Raw genomic sequence first — 25929 nt, forward strand, 5'->3', positions numbered from 1 at the left:
TTGTGCATGTGTGCGTGCACTTTAGGAGTGTAATCTATGGGAAGGCAAAGGGCACTTTAGGAGTGTAATCTATGGGAAGGCAAAGGGCACTTTAGGAGTGTAATCTATGGGAAGGCAAAGGGCACTTTAGGAGTGTAATCTATGGGAAGGCAAAGGGCACTTTAGGAGTGTAATCTATGGGAAGGCAAAGGGCACTTTAGGAGTGTAATCTATGGGAAGGCAAAGGGCACTTTAGGAGTGTAATCTATGGGAAGGCAAAGGGCACTTTAGGAGTGTAATCTATGGGAAGGCAAAGGGCACTTTAGGAGTGTAATCTATGGGAAGGCAAAGGGCACTTTAGGAGTGTAATCTATGGGAAGGCAAAGGGCACGTTAGGAGTGTAATCTATGGGAAAGGGCACTTTAGGAGTGTAATCTATGGGAAGGCAAAGGGCACTTTAGGAGTGTAATCTATGGCAAAGGGCACTTTAGGAGTGTAATCTATGGGAAGGCAAAGGGCACTTTAGGAGTGTAATCTATGGCAAAGGGCACTTTAGGAGTGTAATCTATGGGAAGGCAAAGGGCACTTTAGGAGTGTAATCTATGGGAAGGCAAAGGGCACTTTAGGAGTGTAATCTATGGGAAGGCAAAGGGCACTTTAGGAGTGTAATCTATGGGAAGGCAAAGGGCTCTTTAGGAGTGTAATCTATGGGAAGGCAAAGGGCACTTTAGGAGTGTAATCTATGGGAAGGCAAAGGGCTCTTTAGGAGTGTAATCTATGGGAAGGCAAAGGGCACTTTAGGAGTGTAATCTATGGGAAGGCAAAGGGCACTTTAGGAGTGTAATCTATGGGAAGGCAAAGGGCACTTTAGGAGTGTAATCTATGGGAAGGCAAAGGGCTCTTTAGGAGTGTAATCTATGGGAAGGCAAAGGGCACTTTAGGAGTGTAATCTATGGGAAGGCAAAGGGCACTTTAGGAGTGTAATCTATGGGAAGGCAAAGGGCTCTTTAGGAGTGTAATCTATGGGAAGGCAAAGGGCACTTTAGGAGTGTAATCTATGGGAAGGCAAAGGGCACTTTAGGAGTGTAATCTATGGGAAGGCAAAGGGCACTTTAGGAGTGTAATCTATGGGAAGGCAAAGGGCTCTTTAGGAGTGTAATCTATGGGAAGGCAAAGGGCACTTTAGGAGTGTAATCTATGGGAAGGCAAAGGGCACTTTAGGAGTGTAATCTATGGGAAGGCAAAGGGCACTTTAGGAGTGTAATCTATGGGAAGGCAAAGGGCACTTTAGGAGTGTAATCTATGGGAAGGCAAAGGGCACTTTAGGAGTGTAATCTATGGGAAGGCAAAGGGCACTTTCACATGAGAGTAAGTATGTGCTGTAGTTGTATGAGAGTGGTCTTTACTGCAATCTCTGAAATAAAATGGATCAGTCACCAGTCCTTCCCTCCCTCAAGGAAGGAGTTTATAAATATGAGTGATAGGTTACTCCAGCCTCACCACCCTCTGCTCTCATAGATACACACTCATAAAACACACACACACACAACCACCTCTCAACCCCAAGGTTTACAGTTTTTTAACTACACTCTGACAGTTGAAAATGTTGACAAGTTGAAAATGGAAGGCAGAAGATAACTTACTTGTTTTAATTTACTTTTCTCTAAATATGTTTTATTTACTTACTAATGAACTAGCAGACTAACTAACTAATTAACTAACTAATATAGGTTTATTCCAGTAAACCTGTATGGTCTCTGTGTGTTCCTCTCCCAGTTCCGCTATAAGAGACGTGTCTACACACAGACGCACCTGGATGACAAGCAGCTCTCCAAACTACACACCAAGGTAAGAACACACACACACACACACACACACACACACACACACACACACACACACACACACACACACACACACACACACACACACACACACACACACACACACAAGCAAGGTAAGACTGCACACCTGTGTTCCACCCCGAGAACACCTGCTCTTTCCATGACATAGACTGACCAGATGAAACCAGATGAAACCAGGTGAAAGCTATGATCCCTTATTGATGTTACCTGTTAAATCCACTTCAATCAGTGTAGATGAAGGGGAGGAGACAGGTTAAACCCCTTAGAGTCAATTGACAAACCGGTGCTTCAATCTAAGTAACATAATTAAAAAATCCCCATCAAAATCCGTCAGTTTAAGCTAGAGATATCAATTTGTTCGCTTTGGACTCGTCTCAATCTACCGCATCCACTTCTCGGTTCTCGCACTTCCACATCTGCAGTGAAAGATGGCAGAGCTAGAGTGGTGTTTGTCAGACCATGAGACATCCCGAAAATTGGTCTTCACACAAAAAATGATAATATATATATATATATATATATATAGGTACTGTAGACTATTCATGGCAAGGTGGCGGTGGTGCAAAGGGAGAACAAACAACTTAAAGAAGCCTTGCTTGATGTACAGTGTCGATCAACGCGGGACAATCTAATATTTTCAGGGATGCCGGAGAATGACAACAGCAGAGGCTGTGAGGACACTGTCAGAGACTTTATGTCAAATCAACTGAAACTGCCCACTGATGTTGTGCGTAATGTCACTTTCTCCAGAGTCCATAGTAAATAGGCCTGGAAATAGGCCACGGGCTATTATTGCATGTTTTGACAAATTTAACTTCTACTTGGTCACCATCCCGGATCCGGGAGCATCCTCATCAGTAAAAAAGCTGACTAGCATAGCCTAGCATAGCGCCACAAGTAAATACTAGCATATAAATATCATGAAATCACAAGTCCAAGACACCAAATGAAAGATACACATCTTGTGAATCCAGCCATCATTTCCGATTTTTTAAATGTTTTACAGCGAAAACACAATATATATTTCTATTAGCTAACCACAATAGCAAAAGACTCAACCGCATATTTTCACAATTTTTTTACCGCATAGGTAGCTATCACAAAACCGACCAAATAGAGATATAATTAGTCACTAACCAAGAAACGACTTCATCAGATGACAGTCTTATAACATGTTACTCATCATAAAACATTTATGAAAAATACATGGTGTACAGCAAATGAAAGATAAAATCTTGTGAATCCAGCCAATATTTCAGATTTTTTAAGTATTTTACAGCGAAAACACAATATAGCATTATATTAGCTTACCACAATAGCCAACCACACAACCGCATTCATTCACCGCAAAGGTAGCGATTGCAAAAAAAACAGCAAAAGATATAAAATTATTCACTAACCTTGACAAACTTCATCAGATGACAGTCCTATAACATCATGTTACACAATACATATATGTTTTGTTCGAAAATGTGCATATTTAGCGGTACAAATCGTGGTTTTACAATGTGAATACGTAGTCAAAATGCACAAAATTATCCGGAGATATTTTGGACAGTCACCTAATCTAATCAAATAACTCATCATAAACTTTACCTAAAAAATACATGTTGTACAGCAAATGAAAGATACACTAGTTCTTAATGCAACCGCTGTGTTAGATTTTTACAAATAACTTTAGTACGACATACAGCTTACGTTATAGCGAGACAGCGCCCGCCAAAACGCTGGATAATAGAACTAAACATTTTCCACAGAAATACGAAATAACATCATAAATGGTTCCTACTTTTGCTGAGCTTCCATCAGAATCTTGTACAAGGAGTCCTTTGTCCAGAATAAATCGTTGTTTGGTTTTAGAATGTCCTCTTCGCCTGTCGAATTAGCAACCTTAGCTAGCCAAGTGGCGCAAAGATGTCCATCTTCACCAAACGCAGAGAACGGAAAACGCCAAAACTCCCGATAAACGTTCAATAATCTGATAAAACTATATTGAAAAAACATACTTTACGATGATATTATCACATGTATCAAATAAAATCAAAGCCGGAGTTATTAGACGTCTATACCGAACGCTTTTCAGAAGCCAATGGTGATGTTCTTCCCGCGCCTTGCTAGACAAAGGAAATTGGGGTCACGTCATTCCAAGAGCTCTTGTTCGACCTCAGATCAAGCTAGACACCCCATTCCACCTCCCACTGCCTGTTGACATCTAGTGGAAGGTGTTTGAAGTGCATGTATATCCATAGATTTCAAGCAAATGAATAGGAAGGCCCTGGAACAGAGCCTCGATTTCAGATTTTTCACTTCCTGTCAGGAAGTTTGCTGCAAAATGAGTTCTGTTTTACTCACAGATATAATTCAAACGGTTTTAGAAACTTGAGAGTGTTTTCTATACAATAGTAATAATAATATGCATATTGTACAAGCTAGAATAGAGTACGAGGCAGTTTAATTTGGGCACGATTTTTTACAAAGTGAAAACAGCGCCCCCCTATTGAGAAAAGGTTTTAAGCAAAAATAAATGACGAAGAACAGGGGCAGAGAACTCAGAAACACTGATTTTGGAATAAATGATCACGTCCCCACCGAGATCAATGAAAGTAGAAAGAAAATGTATCCCATCATGAAGGAAAAGCGTTGCCTGAATCAACGAGTCTCCATGGTGATGGATAAACTTTACATCAATGGGCAACTGTATCAGGACTCTAGAGTAACTCGCTGGCTATTTTAATTCAATGTTCAAATCTGAGTTTGTGTGTTGTAGTCTATCATGACAACTTCATCTATAACGAATACATGCTCGGTTGATCTCCACTTGACAAAGAAAGGGTTGCCTATAGCTCAGGTTAAAGTATGTAGCCTTCCTAACAAAATACATGAGGTTTTTAACTTGGTCAACATAAATAATATTCATATTTTGGCTTTGACTGAAACGCATTTAGATGCGTCTGTAAATGATGGGCAAATAAAAATGTATGGATATAGTCTACTTAGAAGGGACAGGAATCAAGGATATAGTCTACTTAGAAGGGACAGGAATAGGAATGGTGGGGGTGCAGCACTGTACATTCAGAATCATATACCTTTTAAGAGGAGGGATGACCTTAATGTATGTCAAATAGAGGCACTATGGGCTCAAGTACATCTGCCTCACCAGGCATCCATATTGGCAGGATGTGTGTATAGACCTCCTAGCTCTAAGGTGTCCTATCTGGATAACTTATATACTGGGTTTGACCAGGCCACAGATATCAACAGAGATGTATTTATCTTGTGTGATTTTAATATAAATTGGAAGGATCATAATAATTCGAATAGAACTAAATTGATGAGATATGCAGAGAACTGTGGTTTGAAACAAATGGTTAATGATACTACTAGATCATCAACTAAGTTGGATCATCGTTCAGACACATGCATTGATCTGATCTTCTGTAATATACCTTTGCAATGCTTAAAAGCCAGATCAATGCCAGTGGGCTGGACAGACCATAATATTGTGACCATAACCATGAACACCAAGGTTCCAAAGAAACCCCCAGGGATTGTGGTCAAGAGAAATGTTTTAACATTTAATTATGAGCTATTTCTAAATGATTTGGCTGCTGTACCCTGGGAGCTGATTTATCTAGAGGATGATTTAAATCACGCTACAGAATGTTTTATTGATTTGCTCACTGAGTTAATAGACCGTCATGCCCCAGTAAGAAAGAGTACAGTTGGTGCTCATCCATCTCCATGGATTGATGATGAGGCTTATTCTCAAAGAAATATGGCAAAAGTCTTAGCAGTCAAATCTGATCTAGAAATTGATGAACAGAATTATAGAACATTACGTAATTATGCAGTTAATTTGAATCGTGAGGAAAAAAACATTATTTTACAACAATGCTTTTATTGAATATAAAAATGATTCTAAAAAGGTATGGAATACAGTTAAGGGCTTACTTAGTACATTTATCTCATCATGCCCATCGAGTGTGGAGGTTGGCGGGAGAACAATAACAAAACCAGCTGATATTGCCAATAATTTAGCAGATCCTTTTTACAATTTTTTTTAATTTATTGAGCAGTAATGTAAACAGACATTCTTCCAAACAAGCTATTGTCCAATGGATTACTGATCATGTTATGAGCAACAAGACCGGCTCTTTTAGTCTACAAATGGTGTCAGTAGAGGAGGTGTTAAACCTATTAAAGTCATTACTCAATAGTAAATCTACAGGTTATGATCTTATGGACAATTTTTTACTTCGCTATGCTGCTCCCCAGATTGCAGCTCCACTGAAATACATATTTAATTGGTCACTGGAAAAGGGGATGTTTGCAAATGTAGGGAAGCTAAACTGTGTCCTATTCCAAAAGACGGCAAAGAACCTGTTACTCCTGCCAATAGTCGACCAATTAGTCTACTCCCTTCACTCTGTAAGATATTGGAGGGTATTGTGAGTAGACAAATATGGGAGTACATGGAAAATAATGATCTGATTACACCCAATCAGCATGCTTATCACAAAAACCATTCCACTACCACTGCATTGGTTGACATGACAAACAAGTGGCTCAATGCTATGGATAATGGCAGGTTTGTGGGTGTACTATTTTTAGATTTTAGTGCAGCATTTGATTTGGTGGATCATGAAATAATTTTGACAAAATGAACGCATTATGGTTTAATAAGGAGGTAGCATTGAATTGGGTACAGTCATATCTAACTGACAGGAAACAGTCCACCTATATGAATGGTTTATTTTCTTCCCCTCATGCTTTAAACTGTGGAATACCGCAGGGCAGCTGCCTCGGGCCACTTCTTTACTTAATATATACCAACGACCTTCCTTATGCCTTATCTGAAACTCAAGCTACTATATTTGCAGATGATACTACAATTTATACAGCAAGACAATTGGTTCAACAAGTACAGCAAGCTTTACAAGGAGATTTGGAGAATATCAGGGAGTGGGTTTGCCGGAACAAACTTATTTTAAACACCCAGAAAACCAAAGTTATGTTGGTCTGTTCCACTAGGAAAAGGCCAACACAGCATGGGATACAATTTAAATATGGGGGGAGTACAAATTGAGGAAGTGGCAGAAACCAAACTACTGGGAGTGCAGCTAGACAACTGCTTATCATCATCGTCTCAAATAACTCATCTATGTAAAAAAAAAAAATTAAACAGCATGCATGATCAGAAGGATAGCTAAATATTTACCAGGAAATATTCTTAAGCAAATGACACAAGCATTAATTGAGAGTCAGGTCTGGGGACCTGCATCTGTGGAAATGCATCAGCAAGTGAAATTAAGAGGCTGCAGATTGTACAGAAGCAAGGATTGTTTTAAGGTGGAGATGTGGTTCTTCTGTTGTAGTCATGCGCAATGCTCTTGGTTGGTCATCAATCAACAAGATATTTGAAAAAACATTCTTATTTTATTTCATAATATACACCATGTAAAACGGCCAAACTCTATTCACAACTGTATTCAGTTGGTAAGAGACAGACATTCAGTAAATACTAGGAATAGATTGTTCACCATCTACGTATGTGTTATCCAGACAGAAAACAGAAATAGGCAAAATAACATTTCGATTTAGAGCAATAAAGAAATTTACTAATTTAACTGAGCAAACCAGAAACCTTTCAATATATACATTTTAACAATATTTTAAAACCATTTAAATGTAATGCATAGGCAAGTTGTGCTGGACTATGGTAGATGAAGAATCAATATATCTTTTAGACTGAGTATTTATCGGGTCAATATGTTAGTGTATTATATCTGTTTGTAACAGTGTGTTATATGTGAAAATGTGTTCATATTATACAGTGTATTTTAATGTTTAATGACTGTTGGAAGATTAGTCCAAATGAGGACTAAAAGATATCCAAATAAAATCATATCAAATAAATCCAGGATGTCTCGGAAAAATGTTAAAGACTCCAGCCACCCAAGCCATAGACTGTTCTCTCTGCTTCCGCACAGTAAGCAGTACTGGTGCATCAAGTTTGACATCAACAGGCTCCTGGACAGCTTGTATCCCCAAGCCATAAAACTGCTAAACAGTCTCTATGCACACTCACAGGATTCTACACACACACACACTGACAGTCCAACACACACATAACATGCACACACATTTATACTGACTCCACGCATACACACTCACATACAATCATCACTTACGCCGCTGCTACTATGTTTATCATATATCATGCTGCCTAGTCACCTTATTCCTGTACATATCTACCTATATCACTCCAGTATCCCTGCACATTATAAATATGCTATTGGAACTGACCCTGTATATATCTTCTTACTTTCTCGTGTTCTTCTTATTTCTTCTTTTTATTTCTTGTATGTTTTTTTTCTACATTATGTTCTTTTTTGTGCTACATTGATATTGATTACTGCGTTGTTGTGTTGGAGCTTGCAAGAAAAGCATATCATTGTACTTGTGCATGTGACATTTAAACTTGAAACTTTAAAGCAAATCAGGCTGCTCTGCTGATTGATTGACTTAATGGTACAATTTGTAATTTTTTGATTAACTTAACAAAAAAGAAGAAATTATATTACCAAATAAAGATAAATGACATAAAACACACCCGAAAAAGACTTTAGAGTACCTTAAATGATATCGTGGGCAAAAAATCTCCATCATTCATTGAAGGTGATGGGTTATTTTTAACAACACCTTTTGATATTGCCAATCATTTCAATGACTATTTCAAAACAAAAATGTAAATGTATTTAACTAGGTAAGTCAGTTAAGAACAATGTATTATTTACAATGACGGTGTACCCCGGCCAAACCCTCCCCTAACCCGGACGACTCTGTGCCAATTGTGCGCCACCCTATGGGACTCCCGATCACGGCCAGTTGTGATACAGCCTGGGATCAAACCAGGGTCTGTAGTGACGCCTCTAGCACTGCGATGCACTCAGGAGTATTTCACTAGTAAAGCGGAAAAACTCTGAAGTAAAATGACGTAGAACAGAGAACCATCATATTTTTTACAAATAAAATATCTAATAATGAAAGAAAATGATTGCTGTTTTGAATTAGTGTGGGAGAGGTGTGGGAGAGGTGGAAAAATTCAAGTTATCCATCAATAATGATAAGCCACCAGGTATACACAACCCAGGACAACCCCAATTATTCAAGCAAACAACAAATTACCTTTAAAAAACAGATTAAACAACAACTCATGAAATGGCAAGAACTGAGGACACACACAAACACACTAACATGCATATCATTTTTTTGTTGGATTGCTTGTATTATTTTTGGGTTGTATATTATTGTATTTAAAATGTTGTGTGACTTTCCTTACCTATCAGTGTATCTATCTGTGTATCTATCTGTGCTTTTTTACTTGTCATGTTTTGTGTTTTTTTGTGGACCCAACGAAGAGTAGCTTCTTCTGCTGCAAAAGCTAATGGTGATCCAATAAACAAATAAACACACACACAGAGAGAGAGAGAGAGAGAGAGAGAGAGAGAGAGAGAGAGAGAGAGAGAGAGAGAGAGAGAGAGAGAGAGAGAGAGAGAGAGAGAGAGAGAGAGAGAGAGAGAGAGAGAGAGAGAGAGAGAGAGAGAGAGAGAGAGAGAGAGAGAGAGAGAGAGAGAGAGAGAGAGAGAGAGAGAGAGAGAGAGAGAGAGAGAGAGAGAGAGAGAGAGAGAGAGAGAGAGAGACCGACCTGTAGGGTCACACAAGAAGCCACGCAACACAGTCTCAGTGATTGACAACCACAAGAGGTGTGAATGTGCACAGGTTGAATAAGAAGGAGCATGAAGAGTGTCTGTGTATCTGGGTTACATAAGATATACATGTGTTTGTACTGTTGTAATCTACTATATTCAGATGGAATATGATATTTTCTGGAGTTGCACTTAGATACAGGTAACTGGCAAAATAATGGAAACACTTGAATAAATGAGGGGTACAAAGTATATTGAAAGCAAGTGTGGTTCCTGAGTTAATTAAGCAAAGCATGCTTAGGGTCATGTATAAAAATGCTGGGCAGGCATTATTTTCCCTACCATGGCTATGCCCCAATAGGATAACAATGCCCCCATCCAAAGGGCACGAGTGGTCAGTGAATGGTTTGATGAGCATGAAAATTATGTAAACCTTTTGCCATGGCCGTCACAGTCACCAGATCTCAACCAAATTGAACACTTATGGGATATTCTGTAGTGGTGCCAGAGACAACTTTTTCAACCACCATCAACAAAACCCCACAAAGGAATTTCTAGTGGAAGAATGGTGTCAACTCTCTCCAATAGCGTTCCAGACACGTGTAGAATCTATGCCAAGGTGCATTGATGCTGTTCTGGCTCGTGGTGGCCCAATGCCCTATTAAGACATTTTATGTTGGTGTTTCCTTTATTTTGTCAGTTAAAACTTCTTGCGGATCAGTGGGACGCTAGCGTCCCATTTCAAAAACTTCCGGTGAAATTGCAGAGCGCCAAATTCAAATTAAATTACTATAAATATTAAACTTTCATGAAATCACAAGTGCAATACATCAAAATAAAGCTTAACTTGTTGATAATCCAGCCGCCGTGTCAGATTTCAAAAAGGCTTTACGGCGAAAGCAAACCATGCGATTATCTGAGGACAGCGCCCCGCATACAAATGCATAACAAATAATTTTCAACCAGGGAGTTGCAACACAAAAGTCAGAAATAGCAATATAATATATGCCTTACCTTTGAAGATCTTCTTCTGTTGGCACTCCAAAAGGTCCCAGTTACATTACAAATGGTCCTTTTGTTCGATAATGTCGTTCTTTATATCCATAAAAACTCAGTTTAGCTGGCGCGCTTCAGTCAATAATCCACTCGGTTTCCCTCCTTCAAAATGCATACAAAATGAATCCCAAACTTTACCAATAAACGTTGATTGACTTGTTTAGATAAGTTTATAATCAAACCTTAGGTACCCTAATACACAAATAAACAATAACATTTAAGACGGAGAATCGTTATTGTCTTTAACGGAGAAAATTACCAAAGAATGCGCTCTCATTCACGCACTTGGAAACACTACAGCCAAAATGGGAGCCACCTAGAAAAACTACAATTTCTGGCTCAGTTTTCCAAAAACCAGCCTGAAACTCTTTCTAAAGACTGTTGACATCTAGTGGAAGCTCTAGGAACTGCAATCGGGCATGATTTTGCCCTATTATAAAAGTGCCAGACATTGAAATCAGTGGTAAAATGAATTAATTTTGGGGGGGATGGTTTGTCCTCGAGGTTTCGCCTGCCATTTCAGTTCTGTTATATTCACAGACATTATTTTAACAGTTTTAGAAACTTTGGAGTGTTTTCTATCCAATTCTACCAATCTATATGCATACCACCCGCCCCCTATCCCAAAGAAGTTAATTAACTGTATAATTCTACAGATGATCCAAAAAGTGGTCATTTGAGTTTTGTTTGGTCTGCTGTTGACTTTAGCCAGCAGATCTCCACCACTAGACAACCCTGAGAGGGGGCGGGTGGTTTCATGCTCTCAACTCAATGGTCTAAGTCAAACTAATCCCCTTTTCTCAGTGGCCTGCTAGGGGAGTTATTATATGTATTGACTGGCTCTGCTGGGGAGAAAGAGAGTGAAGTGGTGTAAGCTACACCCCACGCCTAACACACACACACACAAATACAAGTGCACGCATACACACGTTTAAACACTGGGAGTGAAACAAACACACTGAGGTCAGACATTAGCCTACATCAGACCAGAGAAACTTGTTTCTCCTGAGCTCAATTTCAAGTCTCATAGCAAGTCTAAATACTTTAGTAAATAAGGTATTTCTGTATTCTTTTTTATATACATTTGCTAAAATTTATAAAAACCTGTTTTTGCTTTGTCATTATGGGGTATTGTGTGTAGATTGATGAGTAAAACAATGTATTTAAATAATTTTAGAATAAGGCTGTAACATAATACAATTTGGAAAAAGTCAAGGGGTTTGAATACTTTCCGAATGCACTGTATGTGGCTAATTAAGCAGCCCATATGATAGTGCAGCACTTCTAGACTAGCACAGGAAAGCACTGCCACAGATGATCAAATCAAATCAGAGTTTATTAGTCACATGCACAGGGTCCATAGGGGGATCATGGGGAGGGAGAGGTAGGAAGTCTGGGGGGCAGGAGGGTGACAGGGGGATTACAGGGTTGATTGGTGGTGGCTATTCAGCAGCCTGATGGTCTGGGGGCAGGAGCAATTGGCCTGTTTTTTGCCATGATGGTCCTATATTGCCTGTGTCTGAGTGATGAAAGCGAGGAGAACAGGCCGTGGCTCAGGTGGCTGAAGTCCCTGATGACTTTCATGGCCTTCCTGCGACACCTGGTGTTGTAGGTGTCCTGGAGGACAGGCAGTGTGCCCCTGATGGTGCGTTCCGCTGGTCATACCACCCTCTGTAGAGCCTTGCAGTCAGCGGTGGTGGAAAATAGTACTGTTGTAAAGTAAAGCATTACTTTTGTTAAGTGTAACGACTACATTTTTCAGGTAACTAATCCCAACACTGCTTGTGTGTGTGTGTGTCTGGGGGGGGGGGGTTTCTCCGGGTGATGGACAGGGCAGTAGAATGATACTCTTTCTTCTAGTAGGACAAAGAGAAGCCAGTGTGAACACCATCTTATGCTAATGTGGAAATCAGCTGGACTTCTGTTCTTCTGACTGACTGGTTATACTGTTTGAGACATGGGTTAGTGTGCTACTGACTGACTGGTTATATGAGACAATAGTTGGTGTGCTACTGACTGACTGGTTATACAGGGAGTCCTACTGGAGCATGCTGGCCAGGCCCCTACACAAACACACACATGAGAGTGCAGTGCATATATACAGTGCCTTCAGAAGGTATTCATATACCTTGACTTAGTGTGCATTTTGTTGTGTCACAGCCTGAATTCAAAATGAATTTGTATCGCCCATCTACACACAATAACCCATAGTTACAAAGTGAAAACGTGTTTTTAGACAGTTTTGCACATTTATTGAAAATAAATTACAGAAATATCCTATTTACATAATTATTCACACCCCAGAGTCAATACTTTGTAGAAGCACCTTTGGCAATGATTACAGCTGAGTCTTTCTGCGTAAGTCTCTAAAAGCTTTCTACACCTGGATTGTGCAACATTTGCCCATTATTATTTTCAAAATTTGTTAAGTTCTGTCAAATTGGTTGTTGATCATTGCTAGACAACTGATTTCAGGTCTTGCCATAGATTTTCAAGTAGATTTAAGTCAAGACTGTAACTCGGTCACTCAGGAACATTCACTGTGTTCTTGGTAAGCAACTCCAGTGTAGATTTGGCATTGTGTTTTAGGCTATTGTCTTGCTAAAAGGTAAATTAATCTCTCAGTGTCTGGTGGAAAGCAGACTGAACCAGGTTTTCCTCTAGAATTTTACCTCTGCTTAGCTCCATTACGTTTATTTTGTATCCTGAAAAACTTCCCTGTCTTTAACTATTACAGTACAAGCATACTCATAACATGATGCAGCCACAACTATGCTTGATAATATGGAGAGTGATACTCGGTAATGTGTTGTATTGGATTTGCCCCAAACATGACACTTCGTATTCAGGACAAAAATGTAACTGCTTTGCTACATTTTTTGCAGTATTTCTTTTGTGCCGTGTTGCAAACAGGATTCATGTTTTGGAATATTTGTTAGGCTTCTTTCAGGCTTCTTTATTTTCACTCTGTCAATTAGGTTTGTATTGTGGAGTAACTACAATGTTTTTGAACCATACTTAGTTTTCTCCTATCACAGCCATTATACTTAGTAACTGTTTTAAAGTCACCATTGGGCCTCATAGTGAAATCCCTGAGCGTTTTTTTCTTCCTCTCAGGCAACTGAGTTAGGAAGTACGCCTGTGTCTTTGTAATGACTGGGTGAATTGATACACCATCCAAAGTATAATGAATAACTTCACCATGCTCAAAGGGATATTTAATGTATGTTTTTTTAAACCAATAGGAGCCCTTCATTGTGAGGCATTGGAAAACCTCCCTGGTCTTTGTGGTTGAATCTGTGTTTGAAATTCACTGCTCGAATGAGGAACCTTACAGATAATTTGTGTGTGGGGTACGGAGATGAGGTAGTCATTCAAAAATCATTTAAAACAGTCTTAATGCACACAGAGTGAGTCCATGCAAATGATTATGTGACTTGTTAAGCAAATATTTACTTCTAAACTTATTTAGGCTTGCAATAACAAAGGGGTTGAATACTTATTGACTTTATTTTACATTTATTTGTTTGAATTTCAAAAAACATGATTCCACTTTAACATTATGGGTTATTGTGTGTAGGCCAATGACAAAAAACATCTAAATGTCATCAATTTTAAATTCAGGCTGTAACATAACAAAATGTGAAAAAGTCAAGGTCTATGAATACTTTCTGAAGGCACTGTACATATGCTCACGTCTACACACGCACACACGCACGCACGCACGCACGCACGCACGCACGCACGCACGCACGCACGCACGCACGCACGCACGCACGCACGCACGCACACACACACACACACACACACACACACACACACACACACACACACACACACAGGTCCCCAGGGCAGTTGAGTTGGAGAGACAGACAGGGAACAGAGGCAGAGAGGAGAGGAGAGGGCACTTAGTAACGCACTAGTTGGCAATGTGGCCGCTGACATCACTGAGACCACACACACACATACACATAGACACACATGGCTGTGTGTTTGTTTGTTTCCCCCTAAACCCACAATGCTAACTCATGATTAAAGCACTAATTACTATACTCCATTATCATACAACACAGCCCTTCAGCTAGTAGCTTATTATATACAGAGTTTTATCTACCATTGACAGTGACAGGCTATTGTAGGTGTGCTGCTCAGAGAACTAGAGACTGTGTGTGAGTGTATTGTATTGTGAGCCCTCTTTTCATGGCAGTGTTTCTGTGTAGATATATGTAGGTGGGATTTTTGTATAGTAGAGAGTATATGATACACAGGCAGGCAGGGATACAAGGCAGAGGATATCACCAGAGGGGAATTATTTTCCCACCATGCTCCTCCTTTTATTTAAACTTTATTTAACTAGGCAAGTCAGTTAAGAACAAATTCCAGGGGCAGAACGACAGATTTTTAACTTGTCAGCTCAGGGATTCAATCTAGCAACCTTTCGGTTACTGGCCCAACGCTCTAACCACTAGGCTACCTGCCGCCCCTAGAAGCCTCTTGGACCTAGACTTGGCGTTCCGGTACCGCTTACCGTCAGAATGCTCTCGATGGTGAAGCTGTAAAACCTTTTGAGGATCTGAGGACCCATGCCAAATCTTTTCAGTCTCCTGAGGGGGAATAGGTTTTGTCGTGCAGTCTTCACGACTGTCTTGGTTTGCTTGGACCGTGTTAGTTTGTTGGTGATTTGGACGCCAAGGCAGTTGAAGCTCTCAACCTGCTCCACTACAGCTCCGACTGTGAGAATGGGGGCGTGCTCAGTCCTCCTTTTCCTGTAGTCCACAATCATCTCCTTTGTCTTGATCACGTTGAGGGAGAGATTGTTGTCCTTGCACCACGCGGCCAGGTCTCTGACCTCCTCTATAGGCTGTCTCATAGTGTTGTCTGCTATGGGTTGTAGAGAGACTGAAGACATTCTAGTGTTGTCTGCTATGGGTTGTAGAGAGACTGAAGAGAGTCTAGTGCTGTCTGCTATGGGTTGTAGAGAGACTGAAGAGAGTCTAGTGCTGTCTGATGTGGGTTGTAGAGAGACTGAAGAGAGTCTAGTGTTGTCTGCTATGGGTTGTAGAGAGACTGAAGAGAGTCTAGTGTTGTCTGCTATGGGTTGTAGAGAGACTGAAGAGAGTCTAGTGCTGTCTGCTATGGGTTGTAGAGAGACTGAAGACAGTCTAGTGCTGTCTGCTATGGGTTGTAGAGAGACTGAAGACAGTCTAGTGTTGTCTGCTATGGGTTGTAGAGAGACTGAAGAGAGTCTAGTGCTGTCTGCTATGGGTTGTAGAGAGACTGAAGACAGTCTAGTGTTGTCTGCTATGGGTTGTAGAGAGACTGAAGACAGTCTAGTGTTGTCTGCTATGGGTTGTAGAGAGACTGAAGAGAGTCTAGTGCTGTCTGATATGGGTTGTAGAGAGACTGAAGACAGTCTAGTGTTGTCTGCTATGGGTTGTAGAGAGACTGAAGACAGTCTAGTGCTGTCTGCTATGGGTTGTAGAGAGACTGAAGAGAGTCTAGTGTTGTCTGCTATGGGTTGTAGAGAGACTGAAGACAGTCTAGTGTTGTCTGCTATGGGTTGTAGAGAGACTGAAGACAGTCTAGTGTTGTCTGCTATGGGTTGTAGAGAGACTGAAGACAGTCTAGTGCTGTCTGCTATGGGTTGTAGAGAGACTGAAGAGAGTCTAGTGTTGTCTGCTATGGGTTGTAGAGAGACTGAAGACAGTCTAGTGTTGTCTGCTATGGGTTGTAGAGAGACTGAAGAGAGTCTAGTGTTGTCTGCTATGGGTTGTAGAGAGACTGAAGACAGTCTAGTGCTGTCTGCTATGGGTTGTAGAGAGACTGAAGAGAGTCTAGTGTTGTCTGCTATGGGTTGTAGAGAGACTGAAGACAGTCTAGTGCTGTCTGCTATGGGTTGTAGAGAGACTGAAGAGAGTCTAGTGTTGTCTGCTATGGGTTGTGGGAAAGTATCATCCACTTTCTGTGACACTTGGACTGGAGGGAAGAGCACAGAGTCACCCTACGGAGAGGAGGAGATGAGAGGAGGAGATGAGAGGAGGAGATGAGAGGAGGAGATGAGAGGATGAAAATGGAGCATGTTGGCAAGGGCCCTGCACAAGTACACACATGAGCATGCAGTGCGTACACACATATGCTCACATCCACAAACGCACAAACGCACACACACACACACACACACACACACACACACACACACACACACACACACACACACACACACACACACACACACACACACACACACACACACACACACACAGTTCCCCAGGGCAGTTGAGTTGGAGAGACAGACAGGGAACAGAGGCAGAGAGGAGAGGGCACTTAGTAACGCACTAGTTGGCAATGTGGTCGCTGACATCACTGAGACCACACACACACAGGGTTGCTAGAGCAACGCCACACTAACCAATATCCAGATAAAACCTTTGCCTGCCTAACATGGTTGTGTGTTTGTTTCCCCCTAACTCCATCCTGCAGACCGTTGAAAAGTCGATGTCCGCGTAGTCGCGAAAAATCAAATTAGCATAATAATAAAAAAATACCCCATTTTTATACTTGAGTAAAAGTAAAGTTACATTAGAAAATGACTCAAGTGAAAGTCACCCAGTAAAATACTACTTGAGTAAAACGCTAAAAGTATTTTTGTTTTAAATATACTTAAGTATCAAAAGTAAATGTAATTTCTAAAATATACTTAAGTATCAAAAGTAAAAGTATTAATTATTTCAAATTCCTTATATGAAGCAAACCAGACAGCATGATTTTCCTGTTTTTTTTAAATATATATAGTATATGGAGAGCCAGGGGCACACTCCAACACTCAGACATCATTTTCAAATTAAGCATTTGTGTTTAGTGAGTCTTCCAGATAAGATGCAGTAGGGATGACCAGGGATTTTCTCTTGATAAGTGTGTGAATTAGACCAGTTTCCTCTCCTGCTAAGCATTCAAAATGTAACTTTTGGGTGTCAGGGAAAATGTATGGAGTAAAAAGTACATTATTTGTTTTAGGGATGTAGTGGAGTAAAAGTAAAAGTTGTCCAAAATGTAAATAGTAAAGTAAAGTACAGATACCCCCCAAAACTACTTAATTAGTACTTTAAAGTATTTTTACACCACTGACTGCATCTGCCTATGTAACTCTTCTGCATCTGCTGTGAAAGGTGACAGAGCTAGAGCGGTGTTGGTCAGACCATGAGACATCCCAAAAATCGGTGTAGCGTCTGAATGGTTTGGTCTACAAAACTATGGAAAGATGAGACTCTCACAAACACCCCCACAAGCGTCTTGGGACTCATCTGAAGTCGGTACAGCCGATCTGCCAACTTCTGTCTGAACAGTTTGGGCTACACACTAATATGACCCCTCTGCGTAAAGGTGAGACTCTCACAAACACTTACATGTCGGTTTTGCTCGAGGACACCCACAAGCTTCACAAGACTCGTCTGAATGTCACCAGGTACCATTCGAAAAAATTTATATAAGTACAGTACCAGTCAAAAGTTTTTATTTTTACTATTTTCTACATTGTAGATAATAGTGAAGACATCAAAACTATGAAATAACACATATCGAAACATGTAGTAACCAAAAAAAGTGTTAAACACATCAAAAAAATATTTTAGATTTTAGATTATTGAAAGTAGCCGCCCTTTGTCTTGACAGCTTTGCACACTCTTGGCATTCTCTCAACTAGCTTCACTTGGAATGCTTTTCCAATAGTCTTGAAGGAGTTCCTACATATGCTGAGCACTTGTTGGCTGCTTTTCCTTCACTCTGCGGTCCAATTCATCCCAAACCATCTCAACTGGGTTGAGGTCGAGTGATTGTGGAGGCCAGGTCATATGATGCAGCACTCCATCACTCTCCTTCTTGGTCAAATAGCCCTTACACAGCCTGGAGGTGTGCTGCGTCAATGTCCTTTTGAAAAACAAATGATAGTCCCATTCAGAGCAAACCAGATGGGATGGCGTATTGCTACAGAATGCTGTGATAGCCATGCTGGTTAAGTGTGCCTTGAATTGTAAATAAATCAGTGTCAGCAGCAAAGCACCCCCACACCATCACACCTCCATGATTCACGGTGGGAACCACACATGCGGAGCTCATCCGTTCACCTACTCTGCGTCTCACAAAGAGACAGCGGTTAGAAACAAAAATCTAAAATTTGGACTCATCAGGCCAAAAGACAGATTTCCATCGGTCTAATGTCCATTGCTCGTGTTTCTTGGCCTAAGCAAGTATTTTCTTCTTATTAGTAGTGTTTTCTTTGCAGCAATTCGACCATGAATGCCTGATTCACCCAGTCTCCTCTGAACAGTTGATGTTGAGATGTGTGCCAGTTTAAATTGATGGATACTGAATAAAAATACAACATTCAACAATTTCAAATATTTTACTGAGTTATAGTTCATATATAGAAATCAGTCAATTGAAATAAATTAATATGGCCCTAATCTATGGATCACACATGACTGGGAATACAGATATGCATCTGTTGGTCACAGATACCTTATTCAAAAGGCACTCGCACATCTGAGCAATCTTATTTGCAGGTGCATGGCAACAATTGAACAAGATGAAGGAAAAAGGAAACTGCACACTGCTCTTGATAGTATCATCGATATTTAATAAGCTTACGTATCGGCCTCACGGCCTTCGTCAGAGCTTTTGTGATTTTTTGAAATTTGCACCCTTATGTAGACCTGGCCCCACCCACATCAGTTCTACACATCGAAGGGGGTTGGAGGCAAAGGAAAAACAAATAAGTGCTCCCAAATATAACAATATGCATTTCATAAATATTACAAAAGTGTATAAATAAGGCGTATTGAACATTTCTGTAAAATCTCAATGAGGACATAGCAAGTTTTCATTAGTCATTGGGTACATCGTATGAAAAATGTCAGAGTAATCTACAATAGACACATATTTCATGTTCAAATTCAAAACATAACATACATAGGCATTTGATCATTAAGTCCTCTAGGAAATAATGTCTGGAGGGTGAAAATCCCAAAACATTCTCTTTTTTTCAGAGTATTAATAATATCCCCTCCCCTGTCTTAACTTTCTCTATGCCACAAAATCTAAAGGTGGAAATGTCATGCTTCAGGTCATTGAAATGTACAGCGACTGGATAATCCCTGTCGTTTCTCCTGATTGAACTTTTATCTTCACTAATTCTCTGTTTGAGAGAGCGGGTGGTCACAGATACCTTAAAAAAAGGGTAGGGGTGTGGTTCAGAAAACCAGTCAGTATCTGGTGTGACCTCCATTTGCCTCACGCAGCGCCACCCTCCTTTACATAGAGTTGATCAGGCTGTTGATTGTGGCCTGTGGAATGTTGTCCCACTCCTCTTCAATGACTATGCGAAGTTGCTCGATATTGGAGGGAACTGGAACACGCTGTTGTACACGTCAATCCATTGCATCCCAAACATACTCAATGGGTGACATGTCTGGTGAGTATGCAGGCCATGGAAGAACTGGGACATTTTCAGTTTGCAGGAATTGTGTACAGATCCTTGCCACATGGGGCAGTGCGTTATCATGCTGAAACACGAGGTGATGTCGGCAGATGAATGGCACGAGAATGGGCCTCAGGATCTCGTCACTGAATCTCTGTGCATTCAAATTGCATCAATAAATTGCAATTGTGTTCGATGTCCGTAGATTATGCTTGCCTATACCATAACCCCACTGCCACCATGGGGCTACCCTGTTCACAATGTTGACATCAGCAGACTGCTCGCCCACACAACGCGTACACATGATCTGTAGTTGTGAGGGTGCTTGGACGTACTGCCAAATTCTATAAAACAACATTGGAAGTGGCTTATGGTAGAGAAATGAACATTCAATTATCTAGCAACAGCTCTGGTGGACATTCCTGCAGTCAGCATGCTCCCTCAAAACTTGAGACATCTGTGGCATTGTGTTGTGTGACAAAACTGCACATTTTAGAGTGGCCTTTTATTGTCTCCAGCACAAGATGAACCTGTGTAATGATTATGCTGTTTAATCAGCTTCTTGATATTCCACACCTGTCAGGTCGATGGATTATCTTGGCAAAGGAGAAATTATCACTAACAGGGATGTAAACAAACCATGTACTCAAAATTTGAGAGAAATAAGCTTCTTGTGAATATGGAACATTTATGGGATTTTTAATTTCAGCTGATGAAACATGAGACCAACACTTTGCATGGTGCGTTTATATTTTTGTTCAGTGTAGTTCTGTCCTTGAGCTGTTCTTGTCTATCAATGTTCTGTATTATGTAATGTTTCATGTTTTGTGTGGACCCCTGGAAGAGAAGCTGCTGCTTTCGCAATAGCTAATGGGGATCCTGATAAAATACCAAATACGCACACATTGTACTGCAAACATGCTGCAGCAGAAGTCCCTGTTTCTCATTCATGCAGCGTGGGATCGTATTTACTCCTACAGCCAGATACAGGCTGCAGCAGAGATGAGATCCATTCATACTCTGACCAGTTGTGTGTGTGTCTGCATGTGTGTCCACTCCCACAGACAGACAGTTCACAATACCTGTTTATAACCAGTTATACTGTACAAGATTATAGTATCAGTAGTGAATGACCTACTGATGCTGAGGACAGCTAACCTGATCCTCCTCTCATCATTATATGAGGGCCAAATACATAGCTGTTTAGAATTACTGTGACAACTCCAAGTTTTGTTTCCATGCATATACCTGACTCTCTTAAAGGAAAACTCATCCCCAAAAACTATATTTTGGTATTTGTTTCATTAGCCCATTGTTGACATAGTCCCAAAATGTTTTGACACAAAATGCATCATACGGGATGATTTCTGTATTTTGAAAGTTACATTTATTGAAAACTTGATTGCGGAAAAGCAAAACATTTTGGGACTATGTCAACAATGTACTAATGAAACATATACCAAAATATTGTTTTTGCGTGGATTTTTCTTTAACACAGTCGCACAAACCACACACACAACATGCATACACACACACACAGAGATACTACCATACAACCCCATCACACACTACCATTGCCTTGCCAGCACAGTGTGTGCATTGCTGGTGGATACAGTATAGTAAGGGTTTTACTGCACCTAATGCTTTACATCCATCAGCTCCATGTAACAGAAAATACAACATTACTACTGCTGCTACTAGTACTATCCATTTACCCCTTCCCCTCCCCTCCCTCTCTCTTCTCCCCTCCTCTTCTCTTCCTTTCAACCTATCTCAATATCTCTCCTCCTTTCCTCTCTCTCTCTTGCTCTCTCTCTCTCTCCCCCCTTTTCCCTCCCTCTCTCTGTCCGTGTCAGCATCCTGTGAAATCCCTCCTCCATTTCTCGTTTGGTCTGTGTAAGCGCGTGAGTGATAGTGTGGGTGAGCGTGTATGTGAGCGTGTGAGTGTGAGTGAGAGTGTGTGCATGTGTGTGTGCCTTTACTACTCTGGCAGGATACGAATGAGGGAGTGTGAGAGAGGAGGGAAGCCACGGAGAGAAGAGGAAAGAGAGGAGGAGAGGAGAAGAGAAAGGAGGACTTGATATGGCCATGTGCAGGATGTTTTGACGTTGGGACTGTAGTTGATCTTTGGCGGTGTGTGATTGAGGGTGTGAGCCAGAGTTTGTGTAAGTGTGAGTGTGAGTGTGCGTGTGTGTGTGTGAGATGGGGTCTGCTCTGGGCAGAAGAGAGGAAGCTGAAAGAAAGGAGAGGAAGGCAAGAGAAGCCAGGAAAGCCAAACTCAATAGTAAGGTATCCCACTCGCTCTATCCATCTACACATTTCTCTGTCTGTCCCCCTCTCTATATCTCCTTCTATGTCTGTCTGTGGCTCTTACTCTTTCTCTGTCACTCTCTCATTTTCTCTCTCTGTATCTCTCTCTCTCTCTCATCTTCCTGTCTCTTATCTTCTCTCTCTGTCTCTCCTCTGTCGTTCAGCTCTGCTGCATGTTAGCAGTGTGAAGATGACGAGTGCTGCAGTTATGTGTGATTGCTACTCCTTCAGCATGCTAATGTTTCTCTCTCTGCACTGTTTCTGTCTGTGTTTGTGTGTACCCACACGTGTGTGTGTGTGTGTGTGTGTGTGTGTGTGTGTGTGTGTGTGTGTGTGTGTGTGTGTGTGTGTGTGTGTGTGTGTGTGTGTGTGTGTGTGTGTGTGTGTGTGTGTGTGTGTGTGTGTGTGTGTGTGTGTGTGTGTGTGTATGTATGCACATGAGGGTGTATTAGTGTGCATGTGTGTACCCAATCACTGATACACTTTCATATGCGTGCATGTGTGTGGGACAATAGTGGGACTCCCAGGGACAATAGTGGAATTGTATTATGTTTCTGTCTATTATCATACTTCTCTGCTTCTGTCACATTCTTGTCATAACCCTGGAGTGATGCTCTGAGCTGCTGAAGAGGGACAGGGCTAAGTGTGTGTGTGTGCGTGCGTGCGTGTCTGTGCGTGCGTGCGTGCGTGTCTGTACGTGTCTGTGTCTATGCACGCCTGTGTGTTGACTGTGTTATGAGGTCAGACACTTCACTTCACCAAAGGTGTGTGTGTCGTGTGTAACTAGTATAGGGAGACTCATCTACAGCTTTAGCTAGCAGAGAGCGGTTTAGGGTTACGGGTTAAGGTTATGGTAAGGTTTAGTGCGTGCGTGCGTGCGTCTGCGTCTGTGTGTATATGAGTGTGTGTGTGCGGCCATATACTACAAAACTACAGCATACACTACAGCACAGTCTATAGCACAGTCTATAGCACAGACTACAGCACAGTCTACACGATAGACTACAGCACGGACTACAGCACAGACTACAACTCAGTATACAGCACAGACTACAGCACAGACTACAGCACAGACTACAGCACAGACTACAGCACAGTCTATAGCACCGTCTACAGCACAGACTACAGCATAGACTACAGCACAGTCTACAGCACAGTCTACAGCACAGTCTACAGCACAGTCTACAGCACAGACTACAGCACAGTCTACAGCACAGTCTATAGCACAGTCTACAGCATATACTACAGCATATACTACAGCACAGACTACATCACAGTCTACAGCACAGACTACAGCTCAGTATACAGCACAGACTACAGAACAGTCTACAGCACAGACTACAGAACAGTCTACAGCACAGTCTACAGCAAAGTCTACAGCATAGACTACAGCACAGACTACAGCACAGTCTACAGCATATACTACAGCACAGTCTACAGCAGAGACCACAGCACCGACTACAGCACCAACTACAGCAGACTACATCACAGTCTACAGCACAGACTACATACAGCACAGTGTACAGCATAGACTACAGTACCGTCTACAGCAAAGTCTACAGCAGAGACCACAGTAGAGACCACAGCACAGTCTACAGCACCGACCACAGCACCGACCACAGCACAGACTACAGCACAGTCTACAGCAGAGACTACAGCACAGACTACAGCACAGACTACAGCACAGTCTACAGCACAGACTACAGCACAGACTACAGCACAGACTACAGCACAGTCTACAGCAGAGACTATAGCACAGTCTACAGCAGAGACTACAGCACAGACTACAGCACAGACTACAGCACAGACTACAGCACAGTCTACAGCACATACTACAGCACAGTCTACAGCACAGTCTACAGCACAGTCTACAGCACAGTCTACAGCATAGACTACAGCACAGACAACAGCACAAACTACAGCAGAGACCACAGCAGAGACCACAGCAGAGACCACAGCAGAGACCACAGCAGAGACCACAGCACAGTCTACAGCACGGACTACAGCACAGACTACAGCACGGACTACAGCACGGACTACAGCACGGACTACAGCACAGTCTACAGCACAGTCTACAGCACAGTCTACAGCACAGACTACAGCACAGTGTACAGCACAGTGTACGGCATAGACTACGGCACAGACTACGGCACAGACTACGGCACAGACTACGGCACAGACTACGGCACTGTGTACGGCACAGACTACGGCACAGACTACGGCACAGACTACGGCACAGTCTACGGCACAGTCTACGGCACAGACTACGGCACTGTCTACGGCACAGTCTACGGCACAGTCTACGGCACAGACTACGGCACAGACTACGGCACAGACTACGGCACTGTCTACGGCACAGTCTACGGCACAGTCTACGGCACAGACTACGGCACAGACTACAGCACAGACTACGCACAGACTACGGCACTGTCTACGGCACAGACTACGGCACAGACTACGGCACAGACTACGGCACAGTCTACGGCACAGTCTACGGCACAGACTACGGCACAGACTACGGCACAGTCTACGGCACAGACTACGGCACAGACTACGGCACAGTCTACGGCACAGTCTACGGCACAGACTACGGCACAGACTACGGCACAGTCTACGGCACAGTCTACGGCACAGACTACGGCACAGACTACGGCACAGACTACGGCACAGACTACGGCACAGTCTACGGCACAGACTACGGCACAGACTACGGCACAGTCTACGGCACAGTCTACGGCACAGACTACGGCAAAGTCTACGGCACAGACTACGGCACTGTCTATGGCACAGACTACGGCACAGACTACGGCACAGACTACGGCACAGACTACGGCACAGACTACGGCACAGTCTACGGCACAGACTACGGCACAGACTACGGCACAGTCTACGGCACAGTCTACGGCACAGACTACGGCACAGACTACGCACAGTCTACGGCACAGACTACGGCACAGACTACGGCACAGACTACGGCACAGTCTACGGCACAGTCTACGGCACAGTCTACGGCACAGACTACGGCACAGTGTACAGCATAGACTACGGCACAGACTACGGCACAGACTACGGCACAGACTACGGCACAGACTACGGCACAGTCTACGGCACAGACTACGGCACAGTGTACAGCATAGACTACGGCACAGACTACGGCACAGACTACGGCACAGACTACGGCACAGACTACGGCACAGTCTACGGCACAGTCTACGGCACAGACTACGGCACAGTCTACGGCACAGACTACGGCACAGACTACGGCACAGTCTACGGCACAGTCTACGGCACAGACTACGGCACAGACTACGCACAGTCTACGGCACAGTCTACGGCACAGACTACGGCACAGACTACGGCACAGACTACGGCACAGTCTACGGCACAGTCTACGGCACAGTCTACGGCACAGACTACGGCACAGTGTACAGCATAGACTACGGCACAGACTACGGCACAGACTACGGCACAGACTACGGCACAGACTACGGCACAGACTACGGCACAGTCTACGGCACAGACTACGGCACAAACTACG

General features: G+C 42.2%; 1 protein-coding gene across 1 annotated transcript in view; it reads left to right on the forward strand.

The window, feature by feature from the left end:
• Positions 1 to 25929, forward strand: part of LOC120053257 (SH3 and multiple ankyrin repeat domains protein 3-like) — a 275026-nt gene that overhangs the window by 91821 nt on the left and 157276 nt on the right. The window contains exon 4 of the mRNA XM_039000401.1: positions 1756 to 1827. Coding sequence (XP_038856329.1) covers positions 1756 to 1827 — 72 coding nt within the window. The remainder of the gene's footprint in view (positions 1 to 1755; positions 1828 to 25929) is intronic.

Source organism: Salvelinus namaycush, chromosome 9 (assembly GCF_016432855.1).
Source record: "Salvelinus namaycush isolate Seneca chromosome 9, SaNama_1.0, whole genome shotgun sequence".
Taxonomy (NCBI): domain Eukaryota; kingdom Metazoa; phylum Chordata; class Actinopteri; order Salmoniformes; family Salmonidae; genus Salvelinus; species Salvelinus namaycush.